The 21,840-nt window shown below is 44.4% G+C and overlaps 1 protein-coding gene across 1 annotated transcript; it reads left to right on the top strand.

Moving 5' to 3' along the window:
- Positions 1-460: 460 nt before the first annotated feature.
- Positions 461-16,852, top strand: LOC311148205 (DALR anticodon-binding domain-containing protein 3-like). The gene is made up of 13 exons (XM_084185085.1): positions 461-818; positions 1,935-2,239; positions 2,430-2,737; positions 3,025-3,083; positions 3,242-3,343; positions 7,951-8,015; positions 8,218-8,276; positions 8,418-8,500; positions 8,658-8,784; positions 9,215-9,273; positions 9,481-9,597; positions 9,944-10,012; positions 15,287-16,852. Exons 1-13 carry the CDS (start codon positions 585-587, stop codon positions 15,404-15,406), a joined length of 1,707 nt encoding a protein of 568 aa, XP_084041211.1. The 5' UTR covers positions 461-584; the 3' UTR covers positions 15,407-16,852.
- The last annotated feature ends 4,988 nt before the right edge of the window (positions 16,853-21,840 follow it).

Raw genomic sequence — 21,840 nt, 5'->3', positions numbered from 1 at the left:
CTCTAGTAGATAACATTAATAATTACACATTATATAATGTTTTCTCATAGAAAAATAAAGTAGAAGCTCAAAAGTCTAGGTCAGGGACAACGGCAAAACAGTGAAATTGAGGTATAAAATACTTGATAGAGAGGTGTTTAAAAAAGTATGGGGTGATTGTAGTGTGAACTTAACATATAAAGAATAAAAATTATTATAATTAAAATAAAATAAAATCACTCCGAGGACATAGAAGTGCCCGTAGTTGCAGAATCACCATTAAATAACCAACATTGTTGATGAAAGTTCATTTACTATGAATTTCATAGATTATGCTAAACAGCCAACCCTGCCACACACAATATGGCGCAGTAAACTCGCGCTTTTGCCCTGCTTCACAAGGAAACGGCACTCAGGGAAACAAAATGTGCACTCTACAGTTCCGCATTGTGGTTATTATGCAGTCATTCACAGCCAATACGAGATCGATCGACTAGAGCAGAGAAACAAATTGTTTGTCTATTTGAAAAGTTAGCTGTCATAAACACAAATTATTACGATACCGTTTAGCTCAGTTGAAGTGATGATCAGGTTGTGAGTTAGTGATGGAGAACATTGATGAGACACGGTTTCTTATCACCCGTACCGTCCAAGCTCTGGGCTCCGCTCTACGGAGAGAGCCTGAAAATGTTCCCGATGCTAATGGTCTGGGTAGCGGTGACAGGATCTCGAGTGAGCCGGAGAAGCTTTGGTTCAAAGAAAGCAGCGCTAAGAATCTCCAAAACAGGGACTTCTTGTCACCCACTACGGTGCTGAATACGCTTTATGCAGACGGACAGGTCGGTGTGCTAGATAGCTAGCTTCTTAATATTATTATTTTATTATCTTGAACCCAAATATATTTTTCATTTGAATTGTTTGCAGTTGGGTGCACTGGTTATAACGCATGGGTTGACAGGCAGACACACACACACACACAGTTGACAGCACACGCTTTTATTTTTGACAGGTTGAAGAGTCTTGAGAGATGTGGAGGCTAATTATTTTACCCCGACCTATCTTCAACAACATCCACTTGATAATTGTGAACAAAATTAAATTAATACGTTTTCATATTTGAGACCGTTGACATTGTCCTCATCGACATAACATTTAAACCCTGCGGCAAAAATTATTACCCCTGACTGGCAAATCTAATGTGGGTCACTCACAGCAAAATGTGGCACCATGTTTTTACATGGGGTCTCGCGAGTCGATATTTACATGGCATCGCTCAGGCGTTGCTGAGGTCACAGCCACAAAGTAATAAACACCGCCTATTTGTACAATTTCTCTTCTTAAAATGTGATTTTCAACCTAACCTTAACCCAAACCTTAACTACACTGCTAACGTTATGCCTAACTTTAAATTAAGACCAAAAAGCAAATTTTTGTTTTCATACATTTTTATGATGTAGACAATTTTGGCTTTGTGGCTGTGGAATCTCGTTGATGACGCATGCTAGATCTTACATCTTTATGTATCAGCTAAGCACGTCATAGCATCTGTCAGTCGATGATGTGGAACTCAACCATTGGTTGATGCATGCAAAGTCTGCCAAAATAGTTGCCTGGTTGCCTTCCCTGCTCAGACGTTGCATGCATCAACCAATGGTTGCGTGCCACGTCATCGGGCACCAGATTGCTATATCATATGATGTGGTTAGCTGATACATAAATTATCTATCCAGGTATTGTAAGATCTGGCATGCGTCAGCAACGTCTGAGCTGGGGACACTACCAGAGTCATGCAGTAGGAAAATTAGGCCTACATTACTGAAGGCAGAAGGCTACTACTACTGCAATATTGTTTTTGACTGTGTGATTGATAGTGTATATGTCTTTGAATTTTAGAAGAACTGTCTGCTATCCATGGACAGTATGTAAGTGTAATGTGTTTCTGTGTTTGTGTCTAGGTTCCCCCAGCAGTGATGGGTAGAGTGCTGTCCCTGAGAGGGAGTGGGGTTCTCCCTGTGGCTGGGGGGGAGGTCATGGGAGAGGGGCTGAGGGTGCGGGTCAACCGGACTGCTGCGTTTCAGAAGGTCCTGAGTGGAGTGTCGGCGTACCTGAAGCCTCCTAGCCAGAGACAGGGGTGTGTGGTGCTCAACTGCCCCGCCCTGCACCCCAAACCGAATTTACCCTCCCCCGACACACTCACGCTGGGGCAACTACGCACTGTGCTGCTGACTGACCACTTTGGGGCGCTACTGAGGAGACAGGGGTGAGTTAGGATATGGTTTGATAACTGGTCTGACATTATGTCACTGTCCAGTACATTGTATGTATCCGTGTTGTGTATGTTCATGCAGTATGTGCCAGCTTGGTTAAATATGTATAGAATGCGTAGATAGAGGGTGTTGCATTATCACCATATCATATATCAGTGTTAGTAACATCCCTGTTTTTCTCAGGTTTACTGTGTCCTGCTGCCCTGTGCTGCCAGAAGATAGCGACATTATCGTCTTCCTCCGAATACTTGGTGTCGATTGGCCGTCAGTGCCGGTCAGCTGGACCAATGACGAGAGGGAGGAGAAGATGTTGGAGGCTTTACAAAATTCCCCGTACAAAGAAAGCGAGGAGACAGATGGAGGAAGGAGAGAGAGTGAAGGAAAGAAGATGGAGGGGGAGAAGGAGTGGGGGATGCTCAGGGTGAACTTAAAGAGGGTGTTTCAGGAGGAGCAACTGCCAGGGTATGACCCCAGCCTGGGCACCTGTACAGGTAAGACGTGAAGGACCTTTGATCCTTGACCTAGGTTAGGACCTGGGGATTTGTTTTGAAACATGTGTTAACCTGTGATTAACACATAAATTGGCACAGACAGAATGTTAGGGTCAAATTGTTCAATACAATGAAATTGTCTCATATGAAACTAAGTCTATAATATGACGCCTTTAGATATGAAACTGTAATATAGCCTAAGGAAATAAAACCTCCATAGCTTAACAGTCTATTATAGATTTGACTTAAGAACTGTCTGTAACATAATTCATGTGATTTTTCCTCAGTGCAAAGAGACAGTGTGTCTCATCTGGCCCAACTGGACAGGGCTACTGCAGACTGCACAGTGAGTCAAGCTTTCTATTCCTCAACGCTTTAAACATCAAGCTTTAGCCGTGTACTACTATAGTACTACTATATGACTAAAATGTAAAATGTAAATATCTATGGCCGTGTACTACAATAACGTCTCATGTTTGGTTATCACATCTCTTATTGACCTAGGTATCCACGGCAACCGCGGTACATGTCACTTCCTGTCAGGATGAGTTCCGTCAGCAGCAGATAGCGATGCTATGGAGAGCCAGCGGTGCAACAGTGACACAGGTTTGTTTGACACAACATTAACTACCACATAATGGTGATCTGTACTTCACCATACTAACCAATAGAGGTGCACCCAGGGGTGAAAGTAAGCCGGTGCGGTCCGGAGTACCGGCAAAATAAATAGTGCCGGTACGGCGTACCGGTAAAACATGAGACTATCACAATAATTAAAACAAAGATGGAAAGGTTGTGTTCACGCCCCATTAAAAGGTAATAGATTTTTACAGTTAAATGACATGTTGTTACTGTTAAGCCCATGCAAGCGTGTGTATGCATAGGAAGTCCTGTACTGGGAAGAAATTAAATCTACTTTCACCACTGGGTGCACCAATAAAAAATGTTGATGACTGATTCAAGTACCAAGTCCTTACTCTTGAGGGTGCCTTGTAAGGATCCGACGGCGAGCGAGTAATCTGCTTCTTCCATCAATCCTATTAGCCAACGTACAATCATTGGAAAACAAAATGGACGACCTAAGATCAAGAATATCCCACCAACGGGACATAAAAAACTGTAATATCTTATGTTTCACCGAGTCGTGGCTGAACGACGACATGGATAACATACAGCTAGCGGGATATACGCTACATCGGCAGGATAGAATGGCTGACTCCGGTAAGACAAGGGATGGTGGTCTGTGTATATTTGTAAACAATAGCTGGTGCACAAAATCTAATACTAAGGAAGTCTCGAAGTATCTCATGATAAGCTGTAGACCACACTATTTACCAAGAGTTTTCTTCTATATTTTTCGTAGCTGTCTATTTACCACCACAAACCGATGCTGGCACTAAGATTGCACTCAATGAGCTGTATAAGGCCATAAGCAAACAGGAAAACGCTAATCCAGAGGCAGCGCTCCTAGTGGCCGGGAAACTTAAATGCAGGGAAACTTAAATCTGTTCTACCTCATTTCTACCAGCATGTTAAATGTGCAACCAGAGGAAAAACAACTCTAGACCACCTTTACTCCACACACAGAGACGCGTACAAAGCTCTCCCTCGCCCTCCATTTGGCAAATCTGACCACAATTCTATCCTCCTGATTCCAAATCAAATCAAATTTTATTTGCCACATGCGCCGAATTCAACAGGTGTAGACATTACAGTGAAATGCTTACTTACAAGCCCTTAACCAACAATGCAGTAAAATAAAAAAAGTGTTAAGTAATCAAATGAAAGCAAATAACTAAAGAGCAGCAGTAAAATAAAATAACAGTAGGGAGGCTATATACAGGGGGTACCGGTACAGAGTCAATATAGATAATAAACAGAGTAGCAGAAGCATAAAAGAGAAAAAGAAGAGGACTGAGCACGCCCCCATTCTCATCGACGGGGATGTAGTGGAGCAGGTTGAGAGCTTCAAGTTCCTTGGTGTCCACATCACCAACAAACTATCATGGTCCAAACACACCAAGACAGTCGTGAAGAGGGCACGACAAAGCCTATTCCCCCTCAGATCCTCAAAAAGTTCTACAGCTACACCATCGAGAGCATCCTGACTGGTTGCATCACCGCCTGGTATGGCAACTGCTCAGCCTCCGACCACAAGGCACTACAGAGGGTAGTGCGTACGGCCCAGTACATCGCTGGGGCCAAGCTTCCTGCCATACAGGACCTCTATACCAGGTAGTGTCAGAGGAAGGCCCTAAAAATTGTCAAAGACTCCAGCCATCCTAGTCATAGACTGTTCTCTCTGCTACCGCACGGCAAGTGGTACCGGAGCGCCAAGTCTAGGTCCAAAAGGCTTCTTAACATTTTCTACCCCCAAGCCATAAGACTCCTGAACATCTAATCATGGCTACCCGGACTATTTGCATTATCCCCCCCACCCCCTCTTTTACGCTGCTGCTACTCTGTTTATAATCTATGCATAGTCACTTTAACTCTACCCACATGTACATATTTCCTCAATTACCTCGACTAACCGGTGCCCCCGCACATTGACTCTGTACCGGTACCCCCGGTATATAGCCTCCCTACCGTTATTTTATTTTACTGCTGCTCTTTAGTTATTTGTTATTTTTTACTTATCTATTTTTTACTTAACACTTTTTTTCTTAAAACTGCATTGTTGGTTAAGGGCTTGTAAGTAAGCATTTCACTGTAGTCGGCGCATGTGGCAAATAAAAATTGATTTGATTTGATCTGCCGATGCCTACAGAGTTTCTGTCACTCTAAATTTCAAGCTTCTGCCTCCAACCCTGGGAAACTATTCTCCACTTTCTCCTCCCTCCTTAATCTTCCACCTCCTCCCTCAACCACTTAGAAAAAAAGGTTTCACTACTGAGCCCACTGGTCCCACTCACACAAAGCTACCCTACGTCTTGACCTCTTTCTCCCCTCTCTCTTCAGATGAAATCCTGCGACTAGTGATGTCCGGCCACCCAACAACCTGCCCACTTGACCCCATCCCCTCGTCCCTTCTCCAGACCATCTCTGGAGACCTTCTCCCATTCCTCACTTCCTTCATCAACTCATCCCTGACCACTGGCTGTTTCCCCTCTGACTTTAAGATGGCCAGAACCGCTCCTCTCCTCAAGAAACCAACACTCGACCCCTCTGACGTCAAAAACGACATCCCTTCTCCTTTTCTTTCCAAAACAGTGTTTTTTTCTTCATTTTTTCTCTCTCTGACTCTCTTGTTATCTCTCTCAGAATGATCTTCTTGACCCTAACCAGTCAAGCTTCAAGGCAGCTCACTAAACTGATACCACTCTTCTCTCTGTCTGCTCTGCCAAAGCTGACACTCTCTCTTCTGTTCTTATCCTCCTAGATCTATCCGTTGCCTTCGACACCGTGAACCAATAGATCCTCCTTCCCACCCTCTCAGGGTTGGGCGTCTCAGGCTCTGCACACTCCTGGATTACATCCTACCTGGCAGGTCGCTCTTACCAGGTGGCTTGGAGAGGATCTGGGTCTGCACCACGTGCTCTCACTGCTGGTATCCCCCAGGGCTCGGTTCTAGGCCCTCTCCTCTTTTCTCTTCATGCCAAGTCACTCGGCTCTGTCATATCCTCACATGGTCTCTCCTATCATTGCTATGCGGTTGACATTCAACTACTCTTCTCCTTCCCCTCTTCTGACACCCAGGTGGCGACATGCGTCTCTGCGTGCCTGGCAGACATCTCAGCTTGGATGTCGGCCCACCACCTCAAGCTCAACTTTGACAAAACGTAGCTGCTCTCCCTCGCGGGAAAAGGCCTGCCCGCTCCAACACCTCTCCATCATGGTTGACAACACCACGGTGTCCCCTTCCCAGAGTGCAAAGAACCTTGGCGTGACCTTGGACAACACCCTGTCGTTCTCTGCAAACGTCAAAGCAGTGACTTGCTTCTGCAGGTTCATGCTCTACAATATCCGTAGAGTACGACCTTTCCTCATACAGGAAGTGGCGCAGGTCCTAATCCAGGCATTTGACATCTCCCGTCTAGACTACTGCAAATCTCTGTTGGCTGGGCTCCCCACTTGTGCCATCAAACCCATGCAATTTATCCAGTATGCCGCAGCCCGCCTGGTGTTCAACCTTCCTAAGTTTTTGCATGTCATCCCGCTCCTCCGCACACTCCACTGGCTTCCCGTCGAAACTCACATCATCTTCAAGACCCTGGTGCTTGCCTACGGCGCAGCAAGGGGAACTGCCCCTCCTTACCTCCAGGTTATGCTCAAACCCTACATTCCAACCTGAGCCATCCGTTCTGCCACCTCTGCTCTCTTGGCCCACCCAACCCTACGGGAGGGCAGCTCCCACTCAGCCCAGTCAAAGATCTTCTCTGTCCTGGCACCCCAATGGTGGAACAAGCTTCCCCCTAAAGTAAGGACAGTGGAGTCCCTGCCCATCTTCTGAAAACGTCTGAAACCCTACCTCTTTGAAGCGTATCTTAAAGCTAAAATATGTAACAAAGTATTTATCAGCAAAGTCAGTGCTAGTAGGAAAAGATGAGTGGCTTTTATCTTTCATTTGGGGGGGGGGGGGGGGGGTTATAGATCTGTCAGTAGATGTGTTCTATGTGCGCTATTTCTATGCTTCCCGTTCTTAAGGTTTGTTTTTGCGTCTTTTACTTTTGGTTTTGTACATCAGCTTCAAACAGCTGAAAATACAATAATTTTGGTTATGGAAAATATATTTCACAGCGGTTTAGATGGTACAATGATTCTCTACACTATACTTGCTTGTTTTGCCACATTAAACTGAAATTAGGCGAACTATTAGAATTTTAGCAACCAGGAAATGCTGGTTTGATTTCATAGCGCAGCTTTAAATAACTCTCACGGCGCAAATGAAAGATAAAAGCCACTCATCTTTTCCTACTAGCACTGACTTTGCTGATAAATACTTTGTTGAGGGAAAATGTACTTAATACGATTGTGATGGATTGTTGTCTCACCTAGCTATCTTAAGATGAATGCACTAATTGTAAGTTGCTCTGGATAAGAGGGTCTGCTAAATTACTAAAAATGTTATTTTTTTTTTATTGTAAAACAATCTGACGGTATTGACAATATTGCTTTATGCATCCACAAAACAGTCTCTCAACCTATCCTGGCTGCAACCAAATACATTATGAGTGAACCAGTTTTCCCTCTTTCCTCTTTCTGTTTCTCAGAGGTATCTAGTTTGTGGACCAGTGAAGACTCCTGGAACTCACCTCAGTGCGGCCCAGTATCTTCAGTAAGAACTACATCTAGTTTTATCCATTTGATTTCTCTTTATTCCCAGCACCTAAGTATATCACTGTGCTCCGCCGTCTGCTCGAAGGTAGTCTTTTGAGATCTCAAATGCAATCTTCAGATTTCAAATGTAGTCTATTCAGATCTCCTCGAGCCACTGTATGTATGTGTCTCATCGGGTCTTTGTTCACCCTGTCCTATAGACTGAGAAGAGTGCAGATGAAGGAAGCCTCAGAGATGAAGTACGGAGAACAAGTCGAAGGTGAGTGTGCTCAATTTGTCTGTAGCGTGTGTGTGCCGTTTAATGTGTATCAGAGACATATATTATATGGCACTGATTTGTATGATTAGGGTATGTGATTCTTCTTCTTGGACTTAATACTTCTTTTACAACATTTTCCAGGCCATACTTGGGATGACATCATCAAGGTCATGACCTCAGCCACGGTGAGGTTTGAGCTGCTCTCAACGGTCCATATGAGCCCGGTGAGTCTTAGGAGCAGTGTGTGTGCACAGTTGTGCACACCAATAATCATGTGTGTGTGGCTCTGTAGCGTGCTGGCCTACCTTGCTCTCCAGGGGGTTTGTGCCTGGCTGGTGTTGTGTTGAGTCAGAGCTGACTGGCAACTGTTTTAACACACAGGTCACTCTGGACGTGCAGAGGGAAGGCAGTGTGTCCACCAAAGGCCCCAGAGGCGGAGTCTTCGTCATGTACAACTGTGCTCGGCTGCACACCCTCTTTGACAGTTACGAGCGAGGCGTGGAGAAGGGTGAGACATGCACAGCAACATGATGATGATGCATACGATTATGGTCATTTAGCAGACGTGACTGGCTTATCCACTGTTAACACGTACTGTATATTTGTAGTCCAACCACAATCTAGCACTTCCTCACCCAACTGAACCACACGGTTGTACATACGCAAACACTACCAATATATAATAATAGACAGACCATTTAGCAGAAGCTTTTATCCAAAGCGACTTAGTCATGTGTGCATACATTTTATGTGTGGGTGGCCCCAGCGGGAATCGAACCCACAACCGGTGACGTTGCAAGTACCGACTGAGCCACACAAGACCACAAACTACCATGTTGTATATGAGTACTAGTCCACACCAAGCAATATAAACATAATTGTACTATGTATTTATTCTGATGCTGCATGTTCAGTTCCCCTGTATTTGCCTCCCACAGGACTTTACCCTGAAATCCCAGAGGGCTCCCAGTTGGACTTCTCAGCTTTAAAAGAAGAGGTAGGCCCACAGTAGGTGTGCAGATAAAGGATTAGTTTGACCTTTTAGGTCATCATTATATGGACTGGGGGGGGACCTAAACCTAGATCAGCACTTCTACTCTGAGACAATTTGTGAATATGGGCCCAGATATCTGTGTTTAATTTTTACTTAGGTCCTCTAGACACTGTTCTACACAGTCATGGTGTCTATCTTCCTGTTTCACAGGGGGAGTGGCTTCTTCTGTTCAATTACCTCATTCCATTCTCTGAGCTTCTCGACCAATCAGGACAGACGTTGGAGTGTGATGGAGGAGGGGCCAGAGTCAACCTGAAGACTGAACAGGTGAGGTTTAAAAGGATATATTTTAGTGTATTGAAATATCAGTTGATAGCAAAAATGAAAACACGAGGGCAGGCCAAACTCTTTGGTCCTTTAAAAACCTGCTGTATGTAACATATTGTTTGCTATAGCTTGGAAAATTAATAAATGTCACTGGATGACAACATAATGACGTTTGTTTCGAACATTAGGGCTGTTTTCCTAAAGAAGTTTAATCCACTTTGTGTTTTGTTTCCTTGCCACGATACTAACGAGTATCGTGATACTGGTATCGTCCCTGCCCTAGTTGATCTAGGTGAATGAATGCTCATATAATGTATGTTTAATGTGTGTGCAATGTGTGTCCCAGATCTGCAAGTTCTTGGTGTCCCTCAGTAAGGATTTTAGCTCCTATTACAACAGAGTCCACGTCCTTGGGGTAAGCGCTCAGTCATTTTACCGCTATGTCTGTCTGTCTGTGTTGAGCATGGGGGTAGTTAAATTAGGTTAGAGTTAGTGGACAGTGCACTGTTACAGCATGTGTCTCGCAGTATGTAGAATTAAATATATGTTTGCATGTGTGATCAAATAAAATAAAATGTATTGGTCACATACACATGGTTAGCAGATGTTATTGTGAGTGTAGCGAAATGCTTGTGCTTCTAGTTCCGACAGTGCAGCAATATCTAGCAAGTAATATCTAACAATTCCACAACAAAAACCTAATACACACAAATCTAAGTAAAGGAATGGAATAAGAATATATAAATATATGGATGAGCAATGTCATTGTCAGAGTGGCATAGGATAAGATGCAATAGATAGAATAGAATACAGTATATACATATGAGATGGGTAATGCAAGGTATGTAAACATTATTAAAGTGACTAGTGTTCCATTTATTATAGTGACCAGTGATTTTCAAGTCTGTATGTAGGCAGCAGCCTCTCTGTGCTAGTGATGGCTGTTTAACAGTCTGATGGCCTTGAGATAGAAGCTGTTTCTCAGTCTCTCGGTCCCAGCTTTGATGCACCTGTACTGACCTCGCCTTCTGGATGATAGCGGGGTGAACAGGCAGTGGCTCGGGTGGTAGTTGTCCTAGATGATCTTTTTGGCCTTCCTGTGACATCGGGTGCTGTAGGTGTCCTGGAGGGCAGGTCGTTTTCCCCCAGTGATGCGTTGTGCAGACCACACCACCCTCTGGAGAGCCCTGCGGTTGAGTGAGAGGTTATTTTCCTGGCACCACACTCCGAGAGCCCTCACCTCCTCCCTGTAGGCTGTCTCATCGTTGTTGGTAATCAAGACTACTACTGTTGCGTCGTCTGCAAACTTGATGATTGAGTTGGGGGCTGAGCACGCACCCTTGTGGGGCCCCAGTGTTTAGGATCAGCGAAGTGGAGATGTTGTTTCCTATCTTCACCACCTGGGGCGGCCCGTCAGGAAGTTCAGGACCCAATTGCACAGGGCGGGGTTGAGACCCAGGGCCTCAAGCTTAATGATGAGCTTGGAGGGTACTATGGTGTTGAATGCTGAGCTATAGTCAATGAACAGCATTCTTATATAGGTATTCCTCTTGTCCAGATGGGATAGGGCAGTGTGCAGTGTGATGGCGATTGCATAATTTGTGGACTTATTGGGGCGGTAAGCAAATTGAAGTGGGTCTAGGGTGACAGGTAAGGTGGAGGTGATATGATCCTTGACTAGTCTCTCAAAGCACTTCATGATGACAGAAGTGAGTCCTACGGGGTGATAGTCATTTAGTTCAGTTACCTTTGCATTCTTGGGTACAGGAACAATGATGGCCATCGTGAAGCATGTGGGGACAGCAGACTGGGATAGGGAGAGACTGAAAATGTCCGTAAACACACCAGCCAGCTGATCTGCGCATGCTCTGAGGACGCGGCTAGGAATGCCATCTCGGCCGGCAGACTTGCGAGGGTTAACACGTTTGAATGTCTTACTCACGTCGGCCACGGAGAAGGAGAGCCCACAGTCCTTGGTAGCTGGCCGCGTCGGTGGCACTGTGTTATCCTCAAAGCGGGCAAAGAACTTGTTTAGCTTGTCTGGCAGCAAGACGTCGGTGTCCGCGACGTGGCTGGTTTTCCTATTGTAGTCCGTGATTGTCTATAAACCCTGCCAAATACAGTTGAAGTCGGAAGTTTACATACACTTAGGTTGGAGTCATTAAAACTTGTTTTTCAACCACGCCACAAATTTCTTGTTAACAAACTATAGTTTTGGCAAGTCGGTTAGTACATCTACTTTGTGCATGACACAAGTAATTTTTCCAACAATTGTTTACAGACAGATTATTTCACTTATAATTCACTGTATCACAATTCCAGTGAGTCAGAAGTTTACATACACTAAGTTGACTGTGCCTTTCAACATCTTGGAAAATTCCAGAAAATGATGTCATGGCTTTAGAAGATTCTGATAGGCTAATTAACATCATTTGAGTCAATTGGAGGTGTACCTGTGGATGTATTTCAAGGCCAAACTCAGTGCCTCTTTGCTTGACATCATGGGAAAATCAAAAGAAATCAGCCAAGACCTCAGAAAAAAATTGTAGACCTCCACAAGTCTGGTTCATCCTTGGGAGCAATTTCCAAACGCCTGAAGGTACCACGTTCATCTGTACAAACAATAGTACGCAAGTATAAACACCATGGGACCACGCAGCCGTCATACCGCTCAGGAAGGAGACGCATTCTGACTCCTCGAGATGAACGTACTTTGGTGCGAAAAGTGCAAATCAATCCCAGAACAACAGCAAAGGACCTTGTGAAGATGCTGGAGGAAACGGGTACAAAAGTATCTATATCCACAGTAAAACGAGTCCTATGTCGACATAACCTGAAAGGCCGCTCAGCAAGGAAGAAGCCACTGCTCCAAAATCGCCATAAAAAAGCCAGACTACGGTTTGCAACTGCACATGGGGACAAAGATCGTACTTTTTGGAGAAATGTCCTCTGGTCTGATGAAACAAAAATAGAACTGTTTGGCCATAATGACCATCGTTATGTTTGGAGGAAAAAGGGGGCTGCTTGCAAGCCAAAGAACACCATCCCAACCGTGAAGCAGGGGGGTGGCAGCATCATGCTGTGGGGGTGCTTTGCTGCAGGAGGGACTGGTGCACTTCACAAAGTAGATGGCATCATGAGGAAGGAAAATTATGTGGATATATTGAAGCAACATCTCAAGACATCAGTCAGGAAGTTAAAGCTTGGTTGCAAATGGGTCTTCCAAATTGACAATGATCCCAAGCATACTTCCAAAGTTGTGGCAAAATGGCTTAACAACAAAGTCAAGGTATTGGAGTGGCCATCACAAAGCCCTGACCTCAATCCTATAGAACATTTGTGGGCAGAACTGAAAAAGCGTGTGCGAGCAAGGAGGCCTTCAAACCTGACTTAGTTACACCAGCTCTGTCAGGAGGAATGGGCGAAAGTTCACCCAACTTATTGTGGGACGCTTGTGGAAGGCTACCCGAAACGTTTGACCCAAGTTTAACAATTTTAAATGCAATGCTACCAAATACTAATTGAGTGTATGTAAACTTCTGACCCAATGGGAATGTGATGAAATAAATAAAAGCTGAAATAAATCATTCTCTCTACTATTATTCTGACATTTCACATTCTTAAAATATAATGGTGATCCTCACTGTCCTAAGACAGGGAATTTTTACTAGGATTAAATGTCAGGAATTGTGAAAAAACGAGTTTAAATGTATTTGGCTAAGGTGTATGAAAACTTCCGACTTCAACTGTACGTCTTGTGTCTGAGCCGTTGAATTGCGACTCCACTTTGTCTCGATATTGACGTTTTGCCTGTTTGATTGCCTTGCGGAAGGAACGACACTGTTTGTATTCTGCCATATTCCCAGTCACCTTGCCATGGTTAAATGAGGTGGTTCGTGCTTTCAGTTTTTCCCCCTATTGTTTGACACATACAGTGCCTTGCAAAAGTATTTCCTATTTTGTTGCATTACAACCTGTAATTTAAATGGATTTTTATTTGGATTTCATGTAATGGACATACACAAAATAGTCCAAATTGGTGAAGTGAAATGTAAAAAATAACTTGTTTCAAAAAAGTATAAAAAATAAATAACGGAAAAGTGGTGCGTGCATATGTATTCACCCCCTTTGCTATGAAGCCCCTAAATAAGATCTGGTGCAACCAATTACCTACAGAAGTCACATAATTAGTTAAATAAAGTCCACCTGTGTGCAATCTAAGTGTCACATGATCTGTCACATGATCTCAGTGTATATATACACCTGTTCTGAAAGGCCCCAGAGTCTGCAACACCACTAAGCAAGGGGCACTACCAAGCAAGCGGCACCATGAAGACCAAGGAGCTCTCCAAACAGTTCAGGGACAAAGTTGTGGGAAGTACAGATCAGGGTTGGGTTATAAAGAAATATCAGAAAATTTGAACATCCCACGGAGCACCATTAAATCCATTATTAAAAAATTGAAAGAATATGGCACCACAACAAACCTGCCAAGAGAGGGCCGCCCACCAAAACTCACGGACCAGGCAAGGAGGGCATTAATCAGAGAGGCAACAAAGAGACCAAAGATAACCCTGAAGGAGCTGCAAAGCTCCACAGCGGAGATCGGAGTATCTGTCCATAGGACCACTTTAAGCCGTACACTCCACAGAGCTGGGCTTTACGGAAGAGTGGCCCGAAAAAAGCCATTGCTTAAAGAAAAAAATTAGCAAACACGTTTGGTGTTCGCCAAAAGGCATGTGGGAGACTCCCCAAACATATGGAAGAAGGTACTCTGGTCAGATGAGCTTTTTGGCCATCATGGAAAAGGCTATGTCTGGCGCAAACCCAACACCTCTCATCACCCTGAGAACACCATCCCCACAGTGAAGCATGGTGGTGGCAGCATCATGCTGTGGGGATGTTTTTCATCGGCAGAGACTGGGAAACTGGTCAGAATTTAAGGAATGATGGATGGTGCTAAATACAGGGAAATTCTTGAGGGAAACCCGTTTCAGTCTTCCAGAGATTTGAGACTGGGACGGAGGTTCACCTTCCAGCAGGACAATGACCTTAAGCATACTGCTAAAGCAACACTCAAGTGGTTTAAGGGGAAACATTTAAATGTCTTGGAATGGCCTAGTCAAAGCCTAGACCTCAATCCAATTGAGAATCTGTGGTATGACTTAAAGATTGCTGTACACCAGCGGAACCCATCCAACTTGAAGGAGCTTGAGCAGTTTTGCCTTGAAGAATGGGCAAATGTCCCAGTGGCTAGATGTGCCAAGCTTATAGAGACATACCCCAAGAGACTTGCAGCTGTAATTGCTGCGAAAGGTGGCTCTACAAAGTATTGACTTTGGGGGGATGAATAGTTATTCACACTAAGTTTTCTGTTTTTTTGTCTTATTTCTTGTTTGTTTCACAATAAAAAATATTTTGCATCTTCAAAGTGGTAGGCATGTTGTGTAAATCAAATGATACAAACCCCTAAAAAAATCCATTTTAATTCCAGGTTGTAAGGCAACAAAATAGGAAAAATGCCAAGGGGGGGGGGGGGTGAATATACCAGGCCTGAAAACATGTTGTACTGGCAGACAGCACAGCTGATTGGATTTAAACTGATTCAAGTTCCCACGTAGTTCAGTCCATAACGTTTAACCTCAATCTGTCTCTCTCTCTCTCTCCCCCTCTCTTCCCTTCTCTACAGGAGCCATTGCCTCACCTCTTCAATCAGATGTTCTGTCGGCTGCAGTTGTTGAGAGCACTGAGAGAGCTCTACCATGGCGCGCTGGATACTCTTCACCTTCCTCCCATCCAGCAGCTATAGCCACAAATACCCCAACTGTAGCGCCAGATATAGCCCCTACAAATGCCCCCAAATACCCCAACTGTAGCGCCAGATATAGCCCCTACAAATGCCCCCAAATACCCCAACTGTAGCGCCAGATATAGCCCCTACAAATGCCCCCAAATACCCCAACTGTAGCGCCAGATATAGCCCCTACAAATGCCCCCAAATACCCCAACTGTAGCGCCAGATATAGCCCCTACAAATGCCCCCAAATAACCCAACTGTAGCCCTGAATATAGCCCCTACAAATGCCCCCAAATACCCCAACTGTAGCCCTGAATATAGCCCCTACAAATGCCCCCAAATACCCCAACTGTAGCCCTGAATATAGCCCCTACAAATGCCCCCAAATACCCCAACTGTAGCGCCAGATATAGCCCCTACAAATGCCCCCAAATATCCCAACTGTAGCGCCAGATATAGCCCCTACAAATGCCCCCAAATAACCCAACTGTAGCCCTGAATATAGCCCCAACAAATGCCCCCAAATACTCCAACTATAGCCCCATGAACTGCCCCAAATATAAGGCCCAATAACTGCCGTAACTTATCACTAGCCTATCCCCTACATGAAATACACATATAAATGTCACTTTTACTGCCCAAAGGTAGTACTGTACTGTAGCTAGCAATAGGCTTTTATTCCCCCCCACCCCACACACACACACACACACAATTTAAACCCTGTGTAGTCCTCACATACTTATGTATATGTGACATACACCCTGTGTTGTACCCACTCTATTTATTGTTGATAAAATAAGCCGTATAGATCATTTGCACCCCTTTGTGAAGTCTTGGTCTCCCCAGACGTATCACCAGTATCTCTGTGATGTACCACAGATACAGACCTACCATAGACACTTAACCAATGAACATCTACCCATCTTCAGTCTTCCCTTATATGATACCATATACACTATTCCACTAACAAACAATACCCTAGAGCCATAGATACAGTATTTACACAGACTCTGCATGTACACTGTAAGCACTGCCCCGCCCTCATCACTAGATATTGCTCCTGGCCACCATGAGCCTTTTACATTCCCCTTCTCCCTTCCCCTCCTACTTGAATAATACAAATTATATATATTTCACTGGAACTGGCTGTGTCAGTATTATACATATAGTGCAGCTATACAGTATATGGAATGATATATGTGCCATGGACTAAACCACCACCACAGTACTTCTCCTGTGCCAATGTACTATACTGTACTGTCCCAGATCCCAGTTCACCATTGTCACTCTGTGCCATATCTTGGACTATTAGTATTGTGTACGTTTGTGTGTTGATCGTGACCCAAGCTTCACACACAGACTCTCACTCTCTCTCCCACAATGTTTTTGTCAACGGTGCATCGGGTCAATATATTTTCAACTTTGATCAATAAATGAGTGTTGACCTCAGTGACCCCGCTGCTGTGTGTGTTAAGATGTTTGTTAAGGTTTGTATATGTACCACATTGCAGCACCGGGTGCAGCTATTTGTTGTTCATGTTAAGTGTAATGAGTTACGGGGCAAATCTGTAAATGGTTGAATAATGCCTGGGGATTACGGAAATAGTTGGTTATGAGTATAATTCATTCGTAGGCCATATCAGATAGTTTCCCCCATCATAGCGCTAATATAAAAAGATGTGGATGCTCAAGTTCACCCTAGGCAATTAAAATGGACACCGGGGCCACGCAATTAGAAACTTACCCACATTGACGACTATAGAGAATAATTGGTGGTTCAGCCCTCTCCTCATCATCTATGCTCTCTGTATGTAAAATTGAGTGATGATTTTTTCCCTCCACTGGTGTCCTTTTGACCCCCCATAATGAGACGGGAACAGCTGGCCTTGGAGCTCTCCACGGCTGCAGCTGTTTGCCCTCCCAACACAGCGGCCATGGCTCCTATTCATTAGGGCACACCGTAGCAAAATGTTTTGCAATGTAAAACGAGTCTTTCTGATTGGGACAAGGTTTTCTGACGTCAGACCAAACCTCTTGAGGCAGACAGGGTTTTGCAGGGTGTGACACTACGTTCAGTGTTACACTGTCTGCCGTTATGTGGGGAATCAGCTGTTTCTAACATCTGTTTTATTTACCAATCTAGTAGGGGAATAGAAGGAAGAGACCATATGTTTACAGCACTGAAGCCTAGTTGATTTCCCATAGTTGATTAACCATTCTCTTTTATATCTGTGAGTAAATGCATACACAGATTACGATCTGACTGTGTAGATTTCTGGTGCAACATGATTCAATGCTATGATGCAATCCATTTCTGGGAATAGACTGGTTATTACAGTTTGAAAACAAGTTGTGTATGTGTGTGCATGAGTGTGTGTGTATGTACCCATTCCCCACAGCCAATGAGTTAGTCTTGACTAGAAGTCTGACAAGACAACTAGGCAGGGGTTGTGCAGTACACCAACATATCCACAGGGTGGAGCTCTGCCGACATATTTTAGCCACCTGACAGTCCACCAGCCTTGCTTTGCATCTCCTCCTATCAAAGCTCTTCGCTTCTCCTACCCTGCCTTCTTGTCAATCACTCCCCTCGGGCCTCGGTTGGCCAGAGACAATAGAGGGAGGAGAGAAATAAAAAGGGATGTGAACATGAAAGTAGTTCAGAAACAGAGGGATGGATACAGAAAGGGAAAGGAGAGCATGCAGACATCTCTATGAGCAAATCTACTGTCTTAAAGGAGGGAGAAAACAGACAGATGAATGAGTTCAGGGATGTCCATGAGAGTAGAGTGATTAGTTGTGGTTGCCAGAGAGAGAGAGAGAGAGAGCAGGAGAGAGTACAGGAGGATGGGAGAAAAGGAGGAAACAAAGGAGTAGGCTAGGCTACTGATATTGATGGTATTTAAATGCTTTGACTGACTGTGGCTGGGCATACCCTAACAAGCCAGGAAATGACAGGATGAGAGATTGGGGGTGGAGGGAGACTAACAGAGACTGAGGTGCAGACAGAGACACAGTCACGGTGCCAGACAACTCAAATGATGTCTAACACAAACAACACAATGACTGATATCAGTCAGAACATCCAGGATATTTTCTACTTAATGTGCTTCTTATGTGAGTCACAGATCCTCTTTGAACACGGAGGGAGTGGTGATTGTGAGGAAGAGATTCTACTGAAAGATAATATAAATTGTGTCTTTATAACGCAGCAGGTTATTTTCAAGTGAATGTGGCTCCTGTTGAGCATGTCTTTGAACGTGCAGGGTGTGGTGAGAGGAGAGCGTGTGACTTTGTGGGGGTTGGTTGATGGCAGGGGCCCGGAGATGGATAGATTTAAACAGATAAACTCCTCATGCAACAGCTGTCATCCAGCCCTTTTCTCTCTCTCTCTATCCCTCTCTCTGCCACTCTCGTTCTGTCTTCCCTTTCCTTTCTTCCTCGCGCTACTCTGGTTGAATACGAAATAGGCAACTGGTTGAACTTGAATTGCTGTGTACAGGATACCTAATTGTAAGCAAATGAGACAGACCATCCATTGTTTGAATGATTCCCTGAATTAGTACATTATGATTAATTATGACTGTGTATAATTATGTATTTCCTGATTCTGTTCTCTCAGACATGTTTATGGACGCATGTGCATGTGTGTGCGCGCTTAGGTTTACCCTCTTCACATATTCACAGGCCAAGAAAATAGGCTGAAGGCTGCTTAATGCTGTAGCTGATCAGATCATGTCACTGTTCAACTGAGGGCAGAGGTACCAGCATGGGTATTGACCGTCTCACAGCACTTTGATTTATTCCAAAATCCTCTCTACCATCCTCTCAACCAGCCACATGGTTAGGAAGCTCCTATATCAAACTATCAGCACATCCAGCAGTAATGATCTAGAGTCAGCATGAGGCCGGGGCTGGGAGGACACCCTGCTGGGTTCTAGCCCTCCAGGACCCTAGTTGAATAGCTCTGCTTATAGGGATAATACACTTCTTTAGCTAATGCTAATAAAGTCCCATAAAGGCCTCTGCTGATAGTGAAACCTGCAATACCCAGTGATAGAGATCCAGCCATTCAGCTGCTGCTGATCCAATTTGGATTGGTCGGATTCCCCTCTGAAATGGATCCAGTGTGACCCGGGCCGGCCGCCGCCAGGTGCCAGGCTGAAGCAACCCAGACCACAGTAGTGTGATAGGGATTCTCGATCCAGCCTGATCTCATCTGATGTGAATCCAGCTTCACTGTGATCCAGTCAGGGGTAGATCCAGCCTGATAGCGCCGTGGCTCTGCTAGCTCTCAGACCTGGCAGTTATGTCAACTTTCCACCTGAGACTTACCCCAGTGTTTTACCAAAAAGGCTCAGACTTTTGTGTTTCCACCTCTAAGGCCCGGCTCCAGTGTCTCACTGGGCCATGGCCAGCTCTGACTTAGGGCCAAGACCAGGCCACTGGTACTTTTCAGCTTTCATTTACGTAACAATGGCTAACTGTGAACATGGGTTAACACCTTCCACGATTAACACCTTCTCACAAAGCAACTGTCTCGTTGATGCATAGGTTGTTGATTCTTTAGTGTCACACTCCTGATGGAAAAACAGTTTCCCCAAAAAAATTACATTAAAGCTTTTAATATGAACATTGGCAACACACTGGTGTGGAAATGCACCTTTATAGTGCTCTAGAATCTCATGATCTCATATAGCCTACTGATATACAGTGAGTACAAAACATTATGAACACCTGCTCTTTCCATGACATAGACTGACCAGGTGAATCCAGGTGAAAGCTATGATCCCTTATAGATGTCACTTGTTAAATCCACTTCAATCAGTGTAGATGAAGTGGAGGAGACAGGTTAAAGAAGGATTTTAAAGTCTTGAGACAACTGAGACATGGTATGTGTGCCATTCAGAAGGTGAATGGGCAAGACAAAAGATTTAAGTGCCTTTGAACGGGGTATGGTAGTAGGTGCCAGGGACACCGGTTTGAGTGTGTCAAGAACTGCATCGCTGCTGGGTTTTTCACGCTCAACAGTTTCCTGTGTGTATCAATAATGGTCCACAACCCAAAGGACATCCAGCCAACTTGACACAACTGTGGGAAGCATTGGAGTCAACATGGGCCTCCTGTAGCTCAGTTGGTAGAGCGTGGCGCTTGCAATGCCAGGGTTGTGGGTTCGATTCCCACGGGGGGCCAGTATGAAAAATGTAAGCACTCACTAAAACTGTAAGTCGCTCTGGATAAAAGCGTCTGCTAAATCACTAAAAATGTAAATGTAATGGTCCACCACCCTGTGGAACGCTTTCGACACCTTGTAGAGTCCATACCCCGATGAATTGAGGCTGTTCTGAGGGCAAAAAGGGGGTGCAACTCAATATTAGGAAGGTGTTCCTAATCTTTTGTACACTCAGTGTAGATCTCAGTCTATCTAGGGCTCCCGAGTGGCGCAGCGGTCTAAGGCACTGCATCTCAGTGCTTGAGGCGTCACTACAGACCCCCTGGTTCAATTCCAGGCTGTATCACAACCGGCCGTGATTGGGAGTCCCATAAGGCAGCGCTCAATTGGCCAAGCGTCGTCCGGGTTTGGCAGGTGTAGGCCGTCATTGTAAATAAGAATTTGTTCTTAACTGAATTGCCTAGTTAAATTAAATAAATATATATTACAGTGACTGTGTTTCTACGTTGTATTTTGAGGATTACATTTTGTCTGTCATTGGTAATATGGCAATGTGGATTTATGTTCTGAATATTCCCTTATAGTGAATGATTTCATTCTAGGCATTTTTACATCCGTGTTTTATCTGAATGTTCACATTCATTAGAATATTTGCAATTTGATACATTCTATGGGAGTATGCTGGGGGGGGGGGTTGTAGTGACAGAGCAATGGTGATAAATAAAAGCTGTTCAGGGACTGTAGGGAATATATAATGTTTGATATTTATTTCTGCGCTACATACATTTTCCACATTCTCTTTTTTTAAATGTCAACTCACTCTTTCTCTCCCACTCTTCAACCCCCCCCCCCCCATCTCTCTCTCGCTCTCTCACTCTCTCTTTTATTCAGTGATTTGGGTCACTGGCTGACTAAGAGAGAACACACAGCTGGCCTATAAACTCTTTGACACACACACTCACTCATGGCACACAATTTAACTTTGGCACAGACTCACACATTCTGTAAAACATTTGTTTACTTTTGTTTGCCCACACTGAACATTAACTTCTCTATATTTCTCTTTCTCTGTCACTCTCCCTTCATTCATCCACTCTTTTAATAAACAAAACTCTGTGACCTGAATATAACTGTGTGTGTGTGTGTGTGTGTGTGTGTGTGTGTGTGTGTGTGTGTGTGTGTGTGTGTGTGTGTGTGTGTGTGCACGTATAAGGGATCTTGCTGCTCTCTCTTCATCATATCAAGAGATTTTCATTCTATTTGCTTTAGATGT

The sequence above is a fragment of the Coregonus lavaretus genome, assembly GCF_964263955.1.
Source record: "Coregonus lavaretus genome assembly, chromosome: 20".
In the NCBI taxonomy this organism is placed as follows: Eukaryota; Metazoa; Chordata; class Actinopteri; order Salmoniformes; family Salmonidae; genus Coregonus; species Coregonus lavaretus.
The sequence above is the reverse complement of the archived record's forward strand: the minus strand, read 5'-3'. Positions and strand labels throughout refer to the sequence as shown.